Source organism: Cherax quadricarinatus, chromosome 81 (assembly GCF_038502225.1).
Source record: "Cherax quadricarinatus isolate ZL_2023a chromosome 81, ASM3850222v1, whole genome shotgun sequence".
Lineage (NCBI taxonomy): Eukaryota > Metazoa > Arthropoda > Malacostraca > Decapoda > Parastacidae > Cherax > Cherax quadricarinatus.
In genome coordinates, this window is record NC_091372.1 from 2,930,705 (window position 1) to 2,952,031 (window position 21,327).

At 41.1% G+C, this 21,327-nt stretch overlaps 1 protein-coding gene across 1 annotated transcript in view; it reads left to right on the plus strand.

The window, feature by feature from the left end:
- Positions 1 to 21,327, plus strand: part of LOC128699781 (KICSTOR complex protein SZT2) — an 807,931-nt gene that overhangs the window by 599,700 nt on the left and 186,904 nt on the right. Inside the window, 1 exon segment of the mRNA XM_070102247.1 lies at positions 20,156 to 20,282. Coding sequence (XP_069958348.1) covers positions 20,156 to 20,282 — 127 coding nt within the window.

Sequence of the window (21,327 nt, forward strand, 5' to 3'; positions counted from 1 at the left end):
ATTTTGAGCAGAGTTATGGTCCCCTGTATCAAAAGCTTTTCGTTGGGTATGGTTTTTTTTTTACATTGAAAAAATTTAAAAAAATCCACTTTTTAAAATATTGAGGATGCTGTATGATTTTTTAATCGGGGCCCTTACCAAGACAGGGGGAAGAAAACACTGTTTAATATGTAATATGTACTCCATGGGGGTAAGGAAAAAACTTTTCCCCCCAAAATTTAATGCTTGACGATGAGGAACTAAAATGCCGGGGGCAAAGGGTTTGTAACCCTTCCCTGTAAACATTTAAGTACTAAAAAAAAAGAAGAGGAAAAAATTTTTTAAAACTGGGATGCTTTAATGTACGTGGATGAAAGGGGTGAAAAAAGAGATAATTGCTGATGTTAGGGGAAAGTAAAGAAGTTGGGTCTCCTGGCCTTGGGGAAACAAAACTGGGGGGGGGAGTTTCAAAAAAATAAAAAGGAATTAACAAAAGACTGAAAAAGTTAGGGGCTAAGGGGGGTAGTAAAATGTCAGCATAGTTGCTGGGTCCCCAAATGTATTGTTTTATCTGAGTATCATGGGCCCTCCAAAGTTTTATATAGACGACCCCACTAGCCCTAGTGGGGCGTAAGGACGCCACGGATGCGGGGATTTAGTGGGGGAGGATGCCACCCCGCCCCCCAGTCCACGAAAAGGTCTACCAGGGAACACACGGCAGGTTGGGCCTTTACCACAGTCTGACAAATATAGCGTTTCCATCCACAAGGTGTTTATTCCCTTTAACCCTCGTTATCCCTTTTTAACCCCAATACAATAATGTTAAAGGACGCCAGGGAAGGGGGGAAGAGGAAATTTAAAAGTGTAAATTCAAGGATTATTTGGGTTAACCCTTTTAGGGTCAAAAGGGGGGACAAGGACGCCATTGCAGGCAGGGTCGGGCCCCGATTTATACGCCTAAATTCCCCGCTCCTTCCCGATCTGGGGGAAAAAGCTGGGAGGCCTGCAATGAAAGAAAAGGGCCCCTGGGAAGTGTGCGAGTATAAAATCCTGATCCCCGTGTAAAAAGAGAAAAACCCTTTTTTTTGGTTTAAAACAGCAATTTTTTAGTGTTTTTTGTATGGTATTTATAATTTATTTTCATTTCCTTTTGGGCTCACTTTTAGAATTTGGGAAAATATATTAAAGGAGATGGTTTTGATTTTTCTATACAAGTTTTTTGGGAAAATTTAGCTCAAAGTAGCTAAAATGATCCATTTTTTGCCTGTTCCCAAAAGTAAAAAAACAAGCCATGCATCCAATACACGCCCAAATGGGAGTCCAATATTCTTTCACGGCGCTTTTTATCATTTATACTGTTTTTTTCAATGATGGTAGTATACCCCCAAAAAAAAACCTTCTATTTTCTGTGAGAATAAAATTCAAAATGGAAAGCAAAAAAAATGTAAGAGGGGCCTTAGAAACGTGACTAATGAACAGATAAAAAGTTATTTTAGTGCCATGGGGAAAGTCTGTCTTGTTTTTTCTGGACCCTATTATAAAAAAAAGGGTTATTTGGAGGGCTGAAGCGGGGGTTTAAAGATACGCCTTTGGGGGGGCCCTTTTTTATTGTTAAGTCGTGGGGGGTACACAGGAAATGTTGGCCCATGGTTCGGGGCCATCCCACGAGAGAGAGCTAGGGGTAGGCCGGCCCTTTTCCGCAGGGGGCTTTTGGAGTGAGAGGAGGCAAGGGGAGGCAGGCTAAAGGGGAACCCCTATAGGTGGCAGACCAGCATGGGAGCAAAAATGAACTGGGTTTGGGAGACAGCATGGGCTGTCTGTGCAAACAGGACAGGGTGTCTACAAAGCGGGCCCCCTACCCCCCGACGTTTCCCGGGGCACAACATTGGTGGGAAAAAAACCCGGGCCCCCCTCTCAGGAACAGGGGAGAAAAAAATAAAAAAATATATAATTTTGGACATTGAAAAAACTTCCCCACAGGGGGGGAAAGAAAAAAAAGGGGGGTGCTAAACATTGTTTGGGGGTGAGCATTGATGGGCATCACTGCACCCCCTTTCCCGGCCCGGACAGATACTGCAACACGGAGCATCGCTGGGTGAGCCGGGGGACAAAGGGGACGGCCCTCCGAACGGTAAAAGCCCTCGTAGGGGGTTTTCAGGTTTTTACCCAAACCCGGGGCACGACATGTTTGGGGCCCCGGGGGAGGCGCCGACAAAACCTGGGAACCGGGGAGGGCTTCGGGAAGGAGGACACTTCTTGACTGGTACCGTTGCTGGGCCGTCACTGCCGCGAGCCGGAGCGAAATTGGGGGGAGCGAGTCGGGCAGAGACGATCCCAAAAATCTGGGAGGTAACATCAACACCAGACCGCGGGGAGAGCCAGCAGTCAGTGACATCTTCTTTTTGCAGGCTGTCAAATGAAGCTTTAGGACACGAGGCTGACAAGCGCCAGCCAACAGGGCTAACTGCCGCTTGATGAGTGCCCTTCTCCCAAAAGGTTGGGTTATAGCAGAGGTTATTCCTTGGGGCCCCCCACTTGTTTTTCTAATATAACTGCACTCAAGGGGCTGGGGGTGAAGTGGAAAAAACCGGGGGAATCGTAAAACAGATAATGGGGGTTTTGAGAACATCCATGAGTGACCGGCTCCGGGGGGGACTTGACATCAGTTTCAAACGCACTGGTCAACGGGTGACTTAGCACAGTGGGTACTCAGGTCTGGCCCAGACCCCACTGGAAAACATGGAAACCTTTTCACAACCCCCAGTACATGGGGACAACAGGCTTAAACTAGAAATGATGTTTTTCTGTGCACAAAACTGACACTTAGACATATACTAAAATGTGAGAACACTGACTGAGAGGAATTAATTAACACAATATATCTTCTGTAGGTAGGGTTAGACAGAACCCCCAGGAGGTATTTTCCCCCTCCAAGTGAGGTAAAAAAGCTAAATTGTTTTACATGATGGTAGGATTGCGGGTGTCTTTGTCTGTCTCTAAAATGAAAGTTTAAAGGTAAGTTTTTACTTCTACTTCACCTAGGTCACACTACACATACATGTACAACATATATATACACCCCTCGGGGTTTTTTTTATTTTCTTTCAAATTTTTGTTCTTGTTTTTTTCCCCTCTTATCTCCAGGGGGAAGGGGGAACAGAATTTTCCTCTGTAACCCATGCGGAAGAGGCGATTAAAATGCCGGGAGAAGGGGGTAGAAACCCCCTTTCCCCCTGTATATTTACTAAATTTAAAAGGAGAAACTTCAGTTTTTTTTTTTGGGCCACCCCCCCCAGGGGGATACGCTGGACGTTGAAAGAAAAAGAAAGAATATATCTTCTCAGTCTTCGACAATACAAATAATTACTGAACACTGGGTGACATCAGGGGTTTTACAGGTGACGCCAGCAGCAGTGACGCCAATGTGATGCGGAAAACCCCGAGAGGCCGGGACATCTGGTGCAACTCACGGGGTTTGTAGATCCACGGATTGTCCACACCGAGGGGCCGATCCATGTGGAGTGATCACGGGCGCCACTGCGGGGTTTGCGATCTACGGGAGCGACGACGAGCCCAAAAGTGGCCTCGGCACCGGATACACAGCCTGGCAATGAATCAAAAAAAACAGCAAAAAACACAGCAGAGGGAGGCAGGGTGAGTGTATGGAGTGTGGTGGCGGACGTGGGGAGGGGCAGGAGCATCTGGCCATCTCCCCTTTCCCCCACTACAAAAAAGGGAAACACACGGATGCAGAAATCCCCACAAAACTCCCCCTCTGGCTTGCTGAAACAGCGTGCTGAGCTGAACAACAAAGAACATGGACGCTGAACACGCCACGGAGAAACAGGGGGGGGCCGAGGGGGCATGACGCCACATAACTCAAAAAATTTCCCAAATTTCGCTGATCCTGCTTGTCCCTTTGTTGATGCTGAAACGCAGACCCCCAATCGGGATAACCGCGGGAGAGACGGATTTTTGAAGGGGATGAAGAAGATGACTTCCCTTCCTTCCTCTCGGTAAACACAAATGCCGACCACCGCTGCACCAAGTTGAACAAGATTAATTGGAGGCGTTTCAGAGCGGGGGGTTCAAGATATACTCTTTGGGGGGGCTTTAGTTTATTGAAAGGTCGGGGGTACACAGGCTTTGGTTGGCCCATGGCCCGGGGGGCCATCCCACGAGCACTAGAGGCCTTGTGCCCCCGCCAGGCCGCTGTGTGAGTGAGAGGAGGCAAGGCAGGAGGGGAATGGCAACGCCTAAGGTGGCACCAGCAGACACAAAATGAATAAGCGGAGACAGCATGGTCTGTCTAGACAGTACATGCCCCCACTATTTTTAAATTGGCATCTTTGAAATTTGGAAATTTCCCAAATTGCCCAAATTTCTGAGTATACTTTATTGGGTAGTTGAAATCATAAATGGGTGGATTTTTATTCAATCGATGGAACAAAAAGGAGCCAGGAAATAGCTAGATTTTAGGAATGCAAAATGGAATTTACGAAAAAAAGGCTAAAGTGGGCAAAAACCCAACTTTAGACCGAAAATCAAGAGCATAATTCCAACGTTTTTTATCAAATTTCATACTTTTTGTCATTATGATAGGAAAAAAATTATCATTTCATAAGATTTTTTTTTTTTTTTTTTTTTTTTTTTCAATTCTGAGAACGAAGTTTGGGAGAGGGCCTCCAACCTTCAAAGGGTTAAAATAAGGGTTGGATGCTAAAAGTGGGTCATAATAGCATGTATGCACCAGGAGAAGAGAGGAGGAGGGGAGTCAGAGAGATTTGGAAGATTTTAAACAAATGTATAGGAACCTTTGAACCAAGTGAGAAAGAAATTATGGTAGGGGCCCCAAATACTAAAGTAGGAGAAAAATTTAGAGAGAGGCCAGAGGTAAGTTTGGGGTACCTGCAAATGGTGATGGGAGCCTTTGATTGAACTTTGTATAGAAAGGGGTTTTTTATGGGTAATATATAGGGTAGGTTTAAAATGTAGTGTTAGAGTGTTAGCAGAAGTTTGTGGTTACAGGAAAAGGGGGTGCGGGAGGGAAGAGGAGCGACAGGAATGATGATGAAGAGAGTAGTAAGGAGAGAAAAGAGAATGAGATTTTTTACAAAGTAGAAGTGATGCAAGGAGGAAGAGTATATGGAGAAAGAGAGAGGTTAAGAGAGGGTAAGCAATGTAAAAAGAGAGCAAAATGAGGGGTGGGAGATGTTATCAACAAATTTTGTTGAAAATAAGAAAGTTTGGAGGAGATTACAAGTTAAGAAAGCCTAGAGAACAAATGGATTTGTCAGTTAAAATAGGAGGGGAGAGTTATTAAATGGAGAGTTAGAGGATTGGGAAGATGGAAGGAATATTTTGAGGAATTGTTAAATGTTGAGGGAAGATAGGGAAGTGTGATTTCGTGTATAGGGCAAGGAGGAATAACATTTTGTAGGAGGAGGAAGAGCCAGTTGTGAGTGTGGGGAAGTTCGGAGGCAGTAGGTAAAATGAAAGGGTAAGGCAGCCGGGATTGATGGGATAAAGATAGAAATGTTAAAAGCAGGTGGGGATAGGTTTTGGGGAGGGTTGGTGCAATTGTTTAATAAATGTAGGAAGAGGGTAGGTACCTAGGGATTGGCAGAGAGTATGCATAGTTCCTTTGTATAAAGGCAAAGGGATAAAAGAGAGTAAAAAATTATAGGGGATAAGTCTGTTGAGTGTACCTTAAAGTGTATGGTAGAGTTATAATTGAAAGAATTAAGAGTAAGAGGGAGAATGGGATAGAGATGAACAAGGAGGCTTTAGGAAGGTAGGGGTGTGGCCCAGGTGTTTACAGTGAAACATATAAGTGAACAGTATTTAGATAAGGCTAAAGAGGTCTTTGTGGCATTTATGGATTTGGAAAAGGCGTATGACAGGGTGGATAGGGGGCAATGTGGCAGATGTTGCAAGTGTATGGTGTAGGAGGTAGGTTACTGGAAAGCAGTGAAGAGTTTTTACGAGGATAGTGAGGCCAAGTTAGAGTATGTAGGAAAGAGGGAAATTTTTCCCAGTAAAAGTAGGCCTTAGAAGATGTGATGTCACCCTGGTTGTTTAATATATTTATAGATGGGGTTGTAAGAGAAGTAAATGCGAGGGTCTTGGCAAGAGGGGGAGTTAAAAGATAAAGAATCAACACAAAGTGGAGTTGTCACAGCTGCTCTTTGCTGATGACACTGTGCTCTTGGGAGATTCTGAAGAGAAGTTGCAGAGATTGGTGGATGAATTTGTAGGGGGTGCAAAAAAAGAAAATTCAAGGTGAATACAGGAAAGAGTAAGGTTTTGAGGATAACAAAAAATTAGGTGATGAAAGATTGAATATCGATTGGGGGGAGAGAGTATGGAGGAGGTGAACGATTCAGATATTTGGGAGTGGACGTGCAGCGGATGGGTCATGAAAGATGAGGTGAATCATAGAATTGATGAGGGAAAAGAGTGAGTGGTGCACTTAGGAGTCTGTGGAGACAAAGAACTTTGTCCTTGGAGGCAAAGAGGGGGAAAGTATGAGAGTATAGTTTTACCAACGCCTTATATGGGTGGAAGCGGGTGATGAATGTTTCAGCGAGAGAAGGCTGGGGGCATGGAGATGTCATGTCTGAGGGCAATTTTGGTGAATATAATGCAGAGAATTGGGAGGGTTTTGGGAAATTAGGGGGAGGTGCGGATTACCAAAACTGTTGGGCCAGGGCTGAGGAAGGTTGTTGAGGTGGTTCGACATGTAGAGAGAATGGAGCGAAACAGAATGACTTCAAGAGGTATCAGTCTGTAGTGGAAGGAAGGCGGGTAGGGGGCGCAGGAAGGGGTTTGGGGGAGGGGTAAAGGAGGTTTTGGAAAAAGGGGCGGACTTCCAGCAGGCATGCTTGAGCGTGTTTGATAGGAGTGAATGGAGACAAATGGTTTTAATTTGACGTTGTTGAGGGAAAGTAACATTTATGAAGGGATTCAGGAAATGCAGGCCGGACTTGAGTCCTGGAGATGGAAGTACAGGCCTGCACCTGAAGGAGGGGTGTTAATGTTGCAGTTTAAAAACTGTAGTGTAAAGCACCTTCTGGCAAGACAGTGATGGAGTGAATGATGGTGAAAGTTTTTTTTGGGGCCACTCCTCCCTTTTGGGGGGAATCTTTTAAATAAAATAATAACATTTTTTAAACCCTTTTTCAGGTCCAGAGGCCAAATTTAAAAAAGGGCACCGGGGTCCAAAAATTTTTTCTAAAAATAATTTTTATTTTTACTTATGATATGGTAGAGAATTTTTTCTGAAAGTAATAAAACAAAAACTATAAAATTTTGGGATCAAAAATTTTTTTAAATTATGCTTTTTAATTTTGATGTTGGCATATTTACGATCAGCGTTTTTTGTTTACTTTGACTAAATTTTGGGCCCAAATTTAATATTCCAGTCAACCAAATTTTAGCTATTTAAATTAGTATTATTTATTCTAACGATTGAGCACAAAAAATTCCCCGGTCAACTGTTTCAAAAAAAAGGAAAGTGACCAAAATTGGAAATTTGGCCAATTTAATGCAAAATTAAAATATTCCTTTTAAAAATGGGGCCCAGAATAAACAATGCAGGCATTCCTGGCACTAAACTAGATTTCTTTCATTGGGGTTATGTTTTGAGGCTTTAAAAAATGAATTCCATTTTTATTTTTTTTTAAAATAATGAATTTTTATTCAAACCAAAAATAGAAGTTTTTACTGTTATGAAAACCCCAAAAAATTTTAATAAATATCATCACCACATTTGTAAACATATTAGACCCACCAGCTGTCATGTATTAGATATGTGAGGTCATTTTTTACCTTTAACATTGGCAAAATTTAACATTTTTCTACTTGAGCTTCCCGTTTCAAGCCATTTCCAGTACTAAAACCAATCAAAAAACATCTCTTTTTGAGTATATTTCCTTTTTATCAAATGAGATCAAGAAATTGCAAATACAACTATAAACAAAACAAAAAAAAAAAACCGCAAAATCACTGTTTTAATTGAAAATTACGGTTTCAGTTTTTTTTTCTCCCCTGTGTGCTGCAGGATTTGTTTTTTGGGTACACATACCAAATGTATTTTTCATATCTAGGCTCCCAAAATTTACTGCTCCCGCTTTTCCCGAGTGAGCTGAGCTCATGGGGGATTTTACGATTTGGGACCCCGGGAAAGGGAAACCCAGATCAAGGCGGACCCTGAAAGGGGTTTAAAAAAAAGAGGATAAATAAATACAAGATATGATTTGGGGACAAAGGGAGTAGTTTGTTGGGCTACGAAGGAGATAAAAGACTGTTATAGGGGCTTTTAGGATGTATATATTTTAGAGGGGCCACAAAATATATCACATCACTTTAGTTTTAGCCCACAGTGAGAGTAAAAAAGGAGATGGGGTACAAGGAAAATAGAAGCAGCAAGTAAGAGAGAGGGGAAAGGGTTTTTAAACCAAAAGAAGAGGCAGAAAGATATAAACAACTGTTGGGGGGATAGATGGGCCAATGAAAGTATAGGCAATGGGGGGCAAAGATGTTGGGGGGTTAAAAAAGTAGAGAGGTTCAGCAGAAGTTTGGGTTACAGGAAAGTGGGTGCAGGAGGGAAGAAGAGCGATTGGTGGAAGAAAAAGAGTGGAAAGGGGAAAAAAATTTTTTAAAAAAATGGAAGTGATGCAAAAGGAAGAGGGTTTTATTTAAAGAGCCCGATTTTAAAAAAACCCCAATTGGGTTTGGGAATTGGGTCAGGGGTTTTTTTAAAATTTGGCCGCCACATTAGAATTGGGCCACAAAAAGTTTTGGAAACCGGGGAATTTCCCCTCATAGGAAAGGAGGGGCAGCCCCCGGTGACCACAAATGCAAGTTGTGGTCACAGGGGTGCCTGGCAACCCCTTCCCTGTAGAAAAACCTATTTGGGATGAATCTTTTGGGCCCGGGCTGGTTTTACTGGTTAACCCCGAGGGGCGGGGAGTTTTGAGACTCCTGACCGCGGGGGTTCAATCCCACCCGGGGTATGGTTTGTTTGAATTGCCAACTTTTTCGGAGTCATGTTGACGGCAGTGAAGGGACTTGAGCTAGAGTTCGTCACGGCCACGCTAGCTGGAGATTTGTCTTTAAAAACTTGCATTTGTGGTCACAGTGGTGCCTATGCTAACCTTCCTATGGTGTAGAAATATACCAAGTTGGACGAATCTTATTGTGGCTAGCTGGTCTAGTGGCTAACGCGACGGGCTGGTGTTTTGAGACTCTCTGACCGCGGGTTCAATCCCGGCCGGGGTATGGTTAGGGAAGAGTATATGGAGAAAAAGAGAGAGGTTAAGAGAGTGGTGAAGCAATGTAAAAAGAGAGCAAATAGGAGAGTGGGTGAGATGTTATCAACAAATTTTGTTGAAAATAAGAAAAAGTTTTGGAGTGAGATTAACAAGTTGAGGAAACCTAGGGAACAAATTCAAATTCAAATTCAAAGTTTATTCTCTATAAGGATTACAATGCTGAGTTTACAGAATTTGGTTATTGTATTGTTTACATGTAGTAAAATAATAATAACAGAGTGTACCACTAGAACACCTAGCATGGCTAGGCATTTCGGGCAGACTTAAATTAAATCTTAAGTTTAAAATATTACAAAATTATGAGGTAAGTTGGTATTATGGCTAAGTGACTAAATACTAGTTTCTGAGTTTAGCAATGTGAATGCTTTTGATTTGGCACTATACATAGTTTCAGTATTGGAGTATCACAGGCCAACTTATGACTAGTTAAGATTCATTATTTTGAGATTGAGATTGATATTTCTGTTTATGGTCAAATGGGTGAGTGAGTGTAAGTGTTAACCACCAGGTGGTATTCATGTAATTAGTTGACAGGGTGTATCAGGGAGATAAGATGTTTTCTGATGGTAGTTTTGAAGGTGATGAATGTGTCTGCAGTTTTAGAATTTTCAGGTAGGGTGTTCCAGATTTTAGGGCCTTTGACATACATTAAATTTTTGTGAAGGTTTAGTCGGACTCGGGGAATGTCATAGAGATGTTTGTGTCTGGTATTGTGCCTGTGGGTTCTGTCGCAACTATCAAGAAAGCGTTTTAGGTCAAGGTTAATATTGGAATTTAAGGTCCTGTAGATGTAGATTGCACAGTAGTAAGTGTGAATGTACTGAACAGGGAGTAAGTTTAGATCTATGAAGAGTGGGGGGGTGTGTTGCCAGGGATGGGATTTAGTGATTATTCTTACTGCGGCTTTTTGTTGGGTTATTATTGGCTTTAGGTATGTTGCTGCAGTTGAACCCCAAGCACATATAGCATAGGTGAGGTATGGATATATAAGTGAATGGTATAGTGTGAGAAGGGCAGTTTGCGGCACGTAGTATCATATCTTGGAGAGGATCCCAACCGTTTTGGATACTTTTTTGGATATGGGTGCTGAAGTTCAGGTTGTTGTCGAGGTATAGGCCTAGGAATTTCCCCTCATTATGCCTGGCAATTAGAGTGTTGTCGATCTTAATGTTAATTTGCGCATCTCCTGCTCTGCTACCAAACATAATGTAGTAGGTTTTGTCAGTGTTAAGCGTAAGTTTATTGGCTGTCATCCAAGTCGATATTTTGATCAGCTCCTCATTAACAATGGTGTTGAGGGTGGCAAGATTAGGGTGAGAGATGACATAAGTTGTGTCGTCAGCAAAGAGAATGGGGTTCAGGTGTTGAGATACGTTTGGAAGATCATTGATGTATATGAGGAAGAGCAGGGGACCAAGGACACTTCCCTGCAGAACTCCAGTATCAAGTGGCTGTGTTGTTGATGCTTTGTCTTTAATGGTGACATACTGATACCTATTAGTAAGGTAAGATTTGAAATATGCAAGCGCATGGCCTCTTATACCATAATGGTCAAGTTTGTGAATGGATGTGTCAGTTAAAAATAGGAGAGGAGAGTTATTAAATGGAGAGTTAGAGGTATCGGGAAGATGGAGGGAATATTTTGAGGAATTGTTGAATGTTGATGAAGATACAGAAGCTGTGATTTCGTGTATAGGGCAAGGAGGAATAATATCTTGTAGAAGTGAGGAAGAGCCAGTTGTGAGTGTTGGGGAAGTTCATGAGGCAGTGGGTAGAATGTAAGGGGGTAAGGCAGCTGGGATTGATGGGATAAAGATAGAAATGTTAAAAGCAGGTGAGGATGTAGTTTTGGAGTGGTTAGTTTTGTCTGAGGGCAATGTGTGGTGTGAATATAATACAGAGAATTCGTAGTTTGGATGTTAGGAGGTGCAGGATTGCCAAAAATGTTGTCCAGAGGGCTGAGGAAGGGTTACTGAGGTGGTTCGGACATGTAGAGAGAATGGAACGAAACGGAATGACTTCGAGAGTGTATAAATCTGAGGTGGAGGGAAGGCGGGGTAGGAGTCGGCCAAGGAAAGATTGGAGGGAGGGGGTAAAGGAGGTTTTGTGTATGAGGGGCTTGGACTTCCAGCAAGCATGCGTGAGCGTATTTGATAGGAGTGAATGGAGACAAATGGTTTTTAATTCTTGATGTGCTGTTGGAGTGTGAGCAAAGTAACATTTATGAAAGGATTCAGGGAAACTAGCAGGCCGGACCTGAGTCCTGGAGATGGGAAGTACAGTGTCTGCACTCTGAAGGGGGGGGGGGGGTGTTAATGCTGCAGTTGTATAACTGTAGTGTAAATCACCCCTCTGGCAAGGTGGTGATGGAGTGAATGATGATGAAAGTTTTTCTTTTTTGGGCCACCCTGCCTTGGTGGGAATCGGCCGATGTGTTAATATATATATATATAATATACAGTGGACCCCCGGTTAACGATTTTAATCCGTGCAAGAGGGCTCATCGTTATGCGAAATAATCGTTATGCGAATGAATTTTCCCCATAAGAAATAATGGAAATAAAATTAATCCGTGCAAGACGCCCAAAAGTATGAAAAAAATTTTTTTTTACCACATGAAATGTTAATTTTAATACACACAAACTGAAAAAGGCATGCACAATTAAATGACACTTACTTTTATTGAAGATCTGGTGATGATTGATGGGATGGGAGGAGGGGAGAGCATTATCTTCTTACTGTTTAGAAGGGGAATCCCCTTCCATTAGGACTTGAGGTAGTAAGTCCTTTTCTGGGGTTACTTCCCTTCTTTTTTTAATGCCACTAGGGCCAGCTTCAGAGTCACTGGACTTCTTTCGCACAAGATATCTGTCCATAGTGGCCTGTACCTCTCGTTCCTTTATGACTTGCCTAAAGTGTTTCACAACATTGTCAGTGTAATAATCACCAGCACGGCTTGCAATAGCTGTGTGAGGGTGATTTTCATCCATGAAGGTTTGCACTTCAAGCCACTTAGCACAGATTTCCTTTATCTTTGTAGTAGGCAACTTCTTCAATTTCTCTGTCCCCTCCTCTGAACCAGTTTCCCCAGGTCTGGCCTCTTGCTCTTGAAGTTGATCTATCAGCTCATCAGTGGTTAGTTCTTCATTGTCCTCCTCCACCAACTCTTCCACATCCTCCCCACTAACCTCCAACCCCAAGGACTTTCCCAATGCCACAATGGATTCCTCAACTGGCACAGGATTCTCAGGGTTAGCCTCAAACCCTTCAAAATCCCTTTTGTCTACACATTCTGGCCACAGTTTCTTCCAAGCAGAGTTCAAGGTCCTCTTAGTCACTTCCTCCCAAGCCTTACCTATAAGGTTTACACAATTGAGGATATTAAAGTGATCTCTCCAAAACTCTCTTAGAGTCAGTTGAGTTTCTGAGGTCATTACAAAGCACCTTTCAAACAGAGCTTTTGTGTACAGTTTCTTGAAGTTGGAAATAACCTGCTGGTCCATGGGCTGCAGGAGAGGAGTGGTATTAGGAGGCAAAAACTTCACCATAATGAAGCTCATGTCCTCATAAAGTCGCTCTGCCACGTCTGTAGGATGACCAGGGGCATTGTCTAACACCAGGAGGCACTTAAGTTCTAATTTCTTTTCAGTTAGGTAATCTTTCACATTGGGGGCAAATGCATGGTGTAACCAGTTATAGAAAAATTCCCTAGTGACCCATGCCTTACTGTTTGCCCTCCACAGCACACACAAATTATCCTTGAGGACATTCTTTTGCCTGAACGCTCTGGGAGTTTCAGAGTGATACACTAATAAAGGCTTCACTTTGCAATCACCAGTAGCATTGGCACACATCAACAAAGTAAGCCTGTCTTTCATAGGCTTATGTCCTGGGAGTGCCTTTTCCTCCTGAGTAATGTAGGTCCTGCTTGGCATTTTCTTCCAGAACAGGCCTGTTTCATCACAATTAAACACTTGTTCAGGTTTCAGTCCTTCAGTTTCTATGTACTCCTTGAATTCCTGCACATATTTTTCAGCCGCTTTGTGGTCCGAACTGGCAGCCTCACCATGCCTTATCACACTATGGATGCCACTACGCTTCTTAAATCTCTCAAACCAACCTTTGCTGGCCTTAAATTCACTCACATCATCACTAGTTGCAGGCATTTTTTTAATTAAATCCTCATGCAACTTCCTAGCCTTTTCACATATGATCGCTTGAGAGACGCTATCTCCTGCTATCTGTTTTTCATTTATCCACACCAATAAGAGTCTCTCAACATCTTCCATCACTTGCGATCTTTGTTTCGAAAACACAGTTGAACCTTTGGCAAGAACAGCTTCCTTGATTGTCTTTCTGGTGCCCACAATAGTAGCGATGGTTGATTGGGGTTTCTTGTACAGCTTGACTAGGTCGGCTATACGCACTCCACTTTCATACTTATCAATTATCTCTTTCTTCATTTCTATAGTAATTCTTACCCTTTGAGGTGTAGGGTTGGCACTAGAAGCTTTCTTGGGGCCCATGGTCACTTATTTTCCAGAAACAGCACCGAAAATACTGTAATAATACGAAATATTCCGAGTGTATGCTTGGATGTTACCGCGGAGGCTGGCTGGTAAACAATGGGACGGCTGGCACATGTGAGGCTGGCTGAGGGCACATTGGACGCGTCTCGGACGAAGATCGGTAAGCGGGTTTTTAATCGGTATGCGCGGCAAAAATTTTGCGATAAAAGTAATCGGTATGCGGAAAAATCGCTATGTGATGCCATCGTTATGCGGGGGTCCACTGTATATATATATATATATATATATATATATATATATAGGTAGTAGGTTGGTAGACAGCAACCACCCAGGGAGGTACTACCGTCCTGCCAAGTGAGTGTAAAACGAAAGCCTGTAATTGTTTTACATGATGGTAGGATTGCTGGTGTCTTTTGTCTGTCTCATAAATATGCAAGATTACAGGTACGTCTTGCTACTTCTACTTACACTTAGGTCACACTACACATACATGTACACGTTTATTTATACACACTCATCTGAGTTTTCTTTGATTTTATCTTAACCCTTTGAGGGTCGACAGGCCCTCTCCGAAACTCGTTCTCAGGGTCGGCCAAATTTAAAAAAAAAAAAAATTATTTTCTCTTATGAAAAGATAGAGAATCTTTTCCCGATCATAAAGACACCAAAAGTTTGAAATTTGATAGAAAACTTACGGAATTATGCTCTCGCAAAGTTAGCGGTCTCGGCGATGTTTACGCATCAGCGATTTTGCCCACTTTGAGCCCCATTTTCGGCCAATTTCACTGTACTAGTCAACAAAAAACATGAATATTTCCCTAGAACTCCATTTTTTCTATCGAATGGGTGCAAGAAACCACTCATTTATGAAATTCAACTATCCAGTACAGTGGTCGGAATTTAGCAATTTTGCCAATTTCACACAAATTTCAAAGGATGCCAATTTCCGAATAGGGCCCAGAATAAACAAGAAAGACATTCCTGGCACTAAAATCACATTTCCTCTAGTCATTAGTCATGTCTCAAGGCCCCTCTTATATTCTTTTGCTTTCCACTTTGAATTTTTATTTTCACAAAAAATATAAGATTTACTGTTATGCAGACTACTGCATTAGTGTAAAAAATGGTATAAATATTATTGGTGCACTTGTGAAAGAATATTAGACTCACCAGTTGACGTGTATTGCACGCTTGGCACGATTTGTTTACTTTTGAAGTTTGGTAAAAATCGAACATTTCTGCTACTTTGAGCTCAATTTCAAGGCACCTTTCTTTATAAAACCAGTCAAAATCATCTCAATTTCTGTAATATGTCTTCCATTCTGTAAAATGAGACCAAGAAAACTAGAATACAACAATAAATACCATACGAAAATACACTGCAAAGTCGCTGATTTATTAAAAAAAATGGTCAAAGTTTTTTTTTCTCATTATGCACTGTGTGCTGCAGGATTTTTTTTAGACCGTGCACACTGACCACATAGACCCATTCTTTCATATGAAGGCCTACCAGCTTTCTCCCACTAGATTTGAGGCCGCTAGAATTTATGAGTACTAGTACGTCAAAAACCCCTACGCGTAAAACGTACTAGTACGACCAAAACCCTCAAAGGGTTAATAGTTCTTGGTCTTATTACTTTTCCTTTTATATCCATGGGGAAGTGGAATAAGAATCTTTCCTCCGTAAGCCATGCGTGTTGTAAAAGTCAACTAAAATGCCGGGAACAATGGGCTAGTAACCCCTTTTCCTGTAAAGATTACTAAAAAGAATAAGAAGAAGAAAATTGTCAAAGTGGGAAGTCTGAATGTACGTGGATGTTGTGCAAATGATAAGAAAGAGATGATTGTGGATGTTATGAATGAGAAGAAACTGGATGTCCTGGCTTTAAGTGAAACAAAGCTGAAGGGGGTGGGAGAGTTTCAATGGAGAGGAATAAATGGGATTAGGTCAGGGGTTTCAAATAGAGTTAGAGCTAAAGAAGGAGTAGCAATAATGTTGAAGGATAAGCTATGGCAGGAAAAGAGGGACTACAAATGTATAAATTCAAGGATTATGTGGAGTAAAATAAAGATTGGATGTGAAAAGTGGGTTATAGTAAGCGTGTATGCACCTGGAGAAGAGAGAAGTGTAGAGGAGAGAGAGAGATTCTGGGAAATGTTGAGTGAATGCGTGGGGAGTTTTGAATCAAGTGTGAGAGTAATGGTGGTTGGGGATTTCAATGCTAAAGTGGGTAAAAATGTTATGGAGGGAGTAGTAGGTAATTTTGGGGTGCCAGGGGTAAATGTAAATGGGGAGCCTTTTATTGAGCTATGTGTAGAAAGAAATTTGGTAATAAGTAATACATATTTTATGAAAAAGAGGATAAATAAATATACAAGGTATGATGTAGCACGTAATGAAAGTAGTTTGTTAGATTATGTATTGGTGGATAAAAGGTTGATGGGTAGGCTCCAGGATGTACATGTTTATAGAGGGGCAACTGATATATCGGATCATTATTTAGTTGTAGCTACAGTTAGAGTAAGAGGTAGATGGGAAAAGAGGAAGGTGGCAACAACAAGTAAGAGGGAGGTGAAAGTGTATAAACTAAGGGAGGAGGAAGTTCGGGCGAGATATAAGCGACTATTGGCAGAAAGGTGGGCTAGTGCAAAGATGAGTAGTGGGGGGGTTGAAGAGGGTTGGAATAGTTTTAAAAATGCAGTATTAGAATGTGGGGCAGAAGTTTGTGGTTATAGGAGGGTGGGGGCAGGAGGAAAGAGGAGTGATTGGTGGAATGATGAAGTAAAGGGTGTGATAAAAGAGAAAAAGGTAGCTTACGAGAGGTTTTTACAAAGCAGAAGTGTTATAAGAAGAGCAGAGTATATGGAGAGTAAAAGAAAGGTGAAGAGAGTGGTGAGAGTGCAAAAGGAGAGCAGATGAAAGGGTGGGAGAGGCACTGTCAAGAAATTTTAATGAAAATAAGAAAAAATTTTGGAGTGAGTTAAACAAGTTAAGAAAGCCTAGGGAAAGTATGGATTTGTCAGTTAAAAACAGAGTAGGGGAGTTAGTAGATGGGGAGAGGGAGGTATTAAGTAGATGGCGAGAATATTTTGAGGAACTTTTAAATGTTAAGGAAGAAAGGGAGGCGGTAATTTCATGCACTGGCCAGGGAGGTATACCATCTTTTAGGAGTGAAGAAGAGCAGAATGTAAGTGTGGTGGAGGTACGTGAGGCATTACGTAGAATGAAAGGGGGTAAAGCAGCTGGAATTGATGGGATCATGACAGAAATGTTAAAAGCAGGGGGGGATATAGTGTTGGAGTGGTTGGTACTTTTGTTTAATAAATGTATGAAAGAGGGGAAGGTTAGGTACCTAGGGATTGGCGGAGAGCATGTATAGTCCCTTCATATAAAGGGAAAGGGGACAAAAGAGATTGTAAAAATTATAGAGGAATAAGTTTACTGAGTATACCAGGAAAAGTATACGGTAGGGTTATAATTGAAAAAATTAGAGGTAAGACAGAATGTAGAATTGCGGACGAGCAAGGAGGTTTCAGAGTGGGTAGGGGATGTGTAGATCAAGTGTTTCAATTGAAGCATATATGTGAACAGTATTTAGATAAAGGTAGGGAAGTTTTTATTGCATTTATGGATTTAGAAAAGGCATATGATAGAGTGGATAGAGGAGCAATGTGGCAGATGTTGCAAGTATATGGAATAGGTGGTAAGTTACTAAATGCTGTAAAGAGTTTTTATGAGGATAGTGAGGCTCAGGTTAGGGTGTGTAGAAGAGAGGGAGAATACTTCCCGGTAAAAGTAGGTCTTAGACAGGGATGTGTAATGTCACCATGGTTGTTTAATATATTTATAGATGGGGTTGTAAAAGAAGTAAATGCTAGGGTGTTCGGGAGAGGGGTGGGATTAAATTATGGGGAATCAAATTCAAAATGGGAATTGACACAGTTACTTTTTGCTGATGATACTGTGCTTATGGGAGATTCTAAAGAAAAATTGCAAAGGTTAGTGGATGAGTTTGAGAATGTGTGTAAAGGTAGAAAGTTGAAAGTGAACATAGAAAAGAGTAAGGTGATGAGGGTATCAAATGATTTAGATAAAGAAAAAATTGGATATCAAATTGGGGAGGAGGAGTATGGAAGAAGTGAATGTTTTCAGATACTTGGGAGTTGACGTGTCGGCGGATGGATTTATGAAGGATGAGGTTAATCATAGAATTGATGAGGGAAAAAAGGTGAGTGGTGCGTTGAGGTATATGTGGAGTCAAAAAATGTTATCTATGGAGGCAAAGAAGGGAATGTATGAAAGTATAGTAGTACCAACACTCTTATATGGATGTGAAGCTTGGGGTGGTAAATGCAGCAGCGAGGAGACGGTTGGAGGCAGTGATTTCCTGTCTAAGGGCAATGTGTGGTGTAAATATTATGCAGAAAATTCGGAGTGTGGAAATTAGGAGAAGGTGTGGAGTTAATAAAAGCATTAGTCAGAGGGCAGAAGAGGGGTTGTTGAGGTGGTTTGGTCATTTAGAGAGAATGGATCAAAGTAGAATGACATGGAAAGCATATAAATCTATAGGGGAAGGAAAGAGGGGTAGGGGTCGTCCTCGAAAGGGTTGGAAAGAGGGGGTAAAGGAGGTTTTGTGGGTGAGGGGCTTGGACTTCCAGCAAGCGTGCATGAGCGTGTTAGATAGGAGTGAATGGAGATGAATGATACTTGGGACCTGACGATCTGTTGGAGTGTGAGCAGGGTAATATTTAGTGAAGGGATTCAGGGAAACCGGTTATTTTCATATAGTCGGACTTGAGTCCTGGAAATGGGAAGTACAATGCCTGCACTTTAAAGGAGGGGTTTGGGATATTGGCAGTTTGGAGGGATATGTTGTGTATCTCTATACGTGTATGCTTCTAAACTGTTATATTCTGAGCACCTCTGCAAAAGCAGTGATAATGTGTGAGTGTGGTGAAAGTGTTGAATGATGATGAAAGTATTTTCTTTTTGGGGATTTTCTTTCTTTTTTTGGGTCACCCTGCCTCGGTGGGAGACGACCGACTTGTTTAAAAAAAAAAAAAAAAAATATATATATATATATATATAATAATGCACTCTATTCTAATATATATAATATTCACCATATATTGGTCAGGACTAATATACTTTAACCCTTAAACTGTCCAAACGTAGATCTACGTCCATGTGCGAGGGGCTCCGAACGTAGATCTATGTTTTTTTACATGCTTTCAAATGGGGAAAATCAAGGTCGGAGCGCTACGCACTTGAACTTAGATCTACGTTTGGACAGTTTATGGGTTAAATTTGCTTTTTTAGGAAAATGTTTTATGCTTTTGAATGTAGAATGCTACATGATGTCATGAAAGGGCAGACTGGAGGGGACGGGATGATACCAACTTTTTTACCGATATTCATACCAATACTGAGACCCATACCAGTAGTGATACTCAGTTTTAGGCCTGTACTCTATTTTTGACCTGTGCAATATGTTCCAGCAGAATACCATAGCATAAACCAATCCCAAAACAGCTCTAAGTCATAGAACACACACACATCTCTGCATTGATATGAAAGACTTTCTTATTCTGTACCACCAGTAGAGAGAACAGAAGGTCATAGCTATATACTAAGGAAGAAAGGCTGCCACAGGATGCTACAGTGGAAAGTTAACTTTCACAGTGGTAGAATAATGGATTACAGCAAGTGCCAGAGAGTTATATACTAAGGAAGAAAGGGTACCTCAGAGTACTACAGTACAAAGTTGACTTTCACAGTGATAGAATAGTAGACTGGATTACAGCAAGTGCCAGAGTTACTGGTAATTAAATGATGCAGTATATTAGATACTGAAAATAAGACACCATAATCTAATCTCTATTCCTATTATTACAATAGTAGTAATTACATATCACAGAGTACATATATTCAGATTGAAATGTTTTATTTTATGCAGTATACAGATAGTTTACATGTAATAAAATATTGGTAGGCACAAAAGAAAGCCACTAGCATGCAGTGCAATTTAGGCAAACTAATTCTAATGCTTAAAGACTACACAAGAACTAGACATAGGTTATTAAGTAGGAGACAGATTGACATTATGTATGCTTTCAGCAGCTACAACCTCATGTTACTTCCTTTGTACTGCATGCTAGTGGCTTTCTTTTGTGTTTAACAATATTTTATTACATGTAAACTACATTTTGTTTACTGCAGAAAAGAAATAAGTTGTATTGTAAGGATGGGATAATGAAAGGAGTACCAGAGTGCATACATCTAAGACAGATAGACATTATGTATGTTTTCAGGAGCTACGACCTCGTGTGAGTTCCTTTGGAGAGAAGGATGTGATAATGGAGGGAGTACCATCAGCACCAGCACAACGCAAGCGCAACCATTATATAATCCTAACTGTGCATGGCATTGCTGAACCAGGTATTTTTTTTTATTTCACTCAGTTACAGTAATTTAGACAGATTAATGATACAGGCCAACCTTGTTGCTTGGAAGTTAAAACATTTTATGCTTTCATTTTAAGCATATATCAGTTTTTTGGTTTTCTGCTTAGCCAGACTTGAATCCTGGAAGTGGGAAGTACATTGCTTGCACTTTAAAGGCGGGGTTTGGGATATTGGCAGTTTGGAGGGACATGTAAACTGTTGTATCTGAGCGCCTCTGCAAAGACAGTGATTATGTATGAGTGATGGTGAAAGTGTTGACTGATTACGAAAGTGTTGTTTCTTTCTTTTTGTTTTTTTTTGGATAACCCTTCCTCAGTGGGAAATGACAGACGTGTTAAAAAAAAAATAAGTTTTTGGCAACTGTATTTATATGAAGGTCTCCAAATTGCAAAATTTGGGACAAAACTCATGGTCATTTGATTCAGAAATAATGAATGAAGTTCATTGGTTACAGAATTATCTGTTATAATCACAGTAAAAGACTCGTCTCTTTTCACCACAGTTACCATTGCCAGTCACCTGCTCTTCCCTATTAGTTTATTAAATTGAAATTTTGCTTACATTTACAAACTGGGCACTTTGGAACTAATTAATTTAATTTTTACAAGCCATTGTGCAAGATGAACAAGTGTAAAACATTCTTTGTGATATTTTCTTTAAAAATCAAGTTGTTTATAAGATGACACACCAAGAATACAACTTACTTGTAAATTAGTGGCCACCTATAAGTTGGGTCTTGATTAGTGCAAGTTCAAAGAGTGCAAATTTCACTTTAGTGTGAAATTAATTTATGCTAGTTTTTTCCCAAACTCTTCAAATCATGCTCAAAAATTACTTATAATTCGAATAGTGCAAATTTGAATAATGTGACCCCTTCATGGGATTATTATATAGTAGGGCCCCACTTACACGGCAGGGTAGGTTCCAGGCTACTGCCGTAAAGTGGAACACCCTTTTTTTTTCCACTTATAAATGCATAGAAATACTAGGTAACAAGTTTACACTAACATATATTAAGT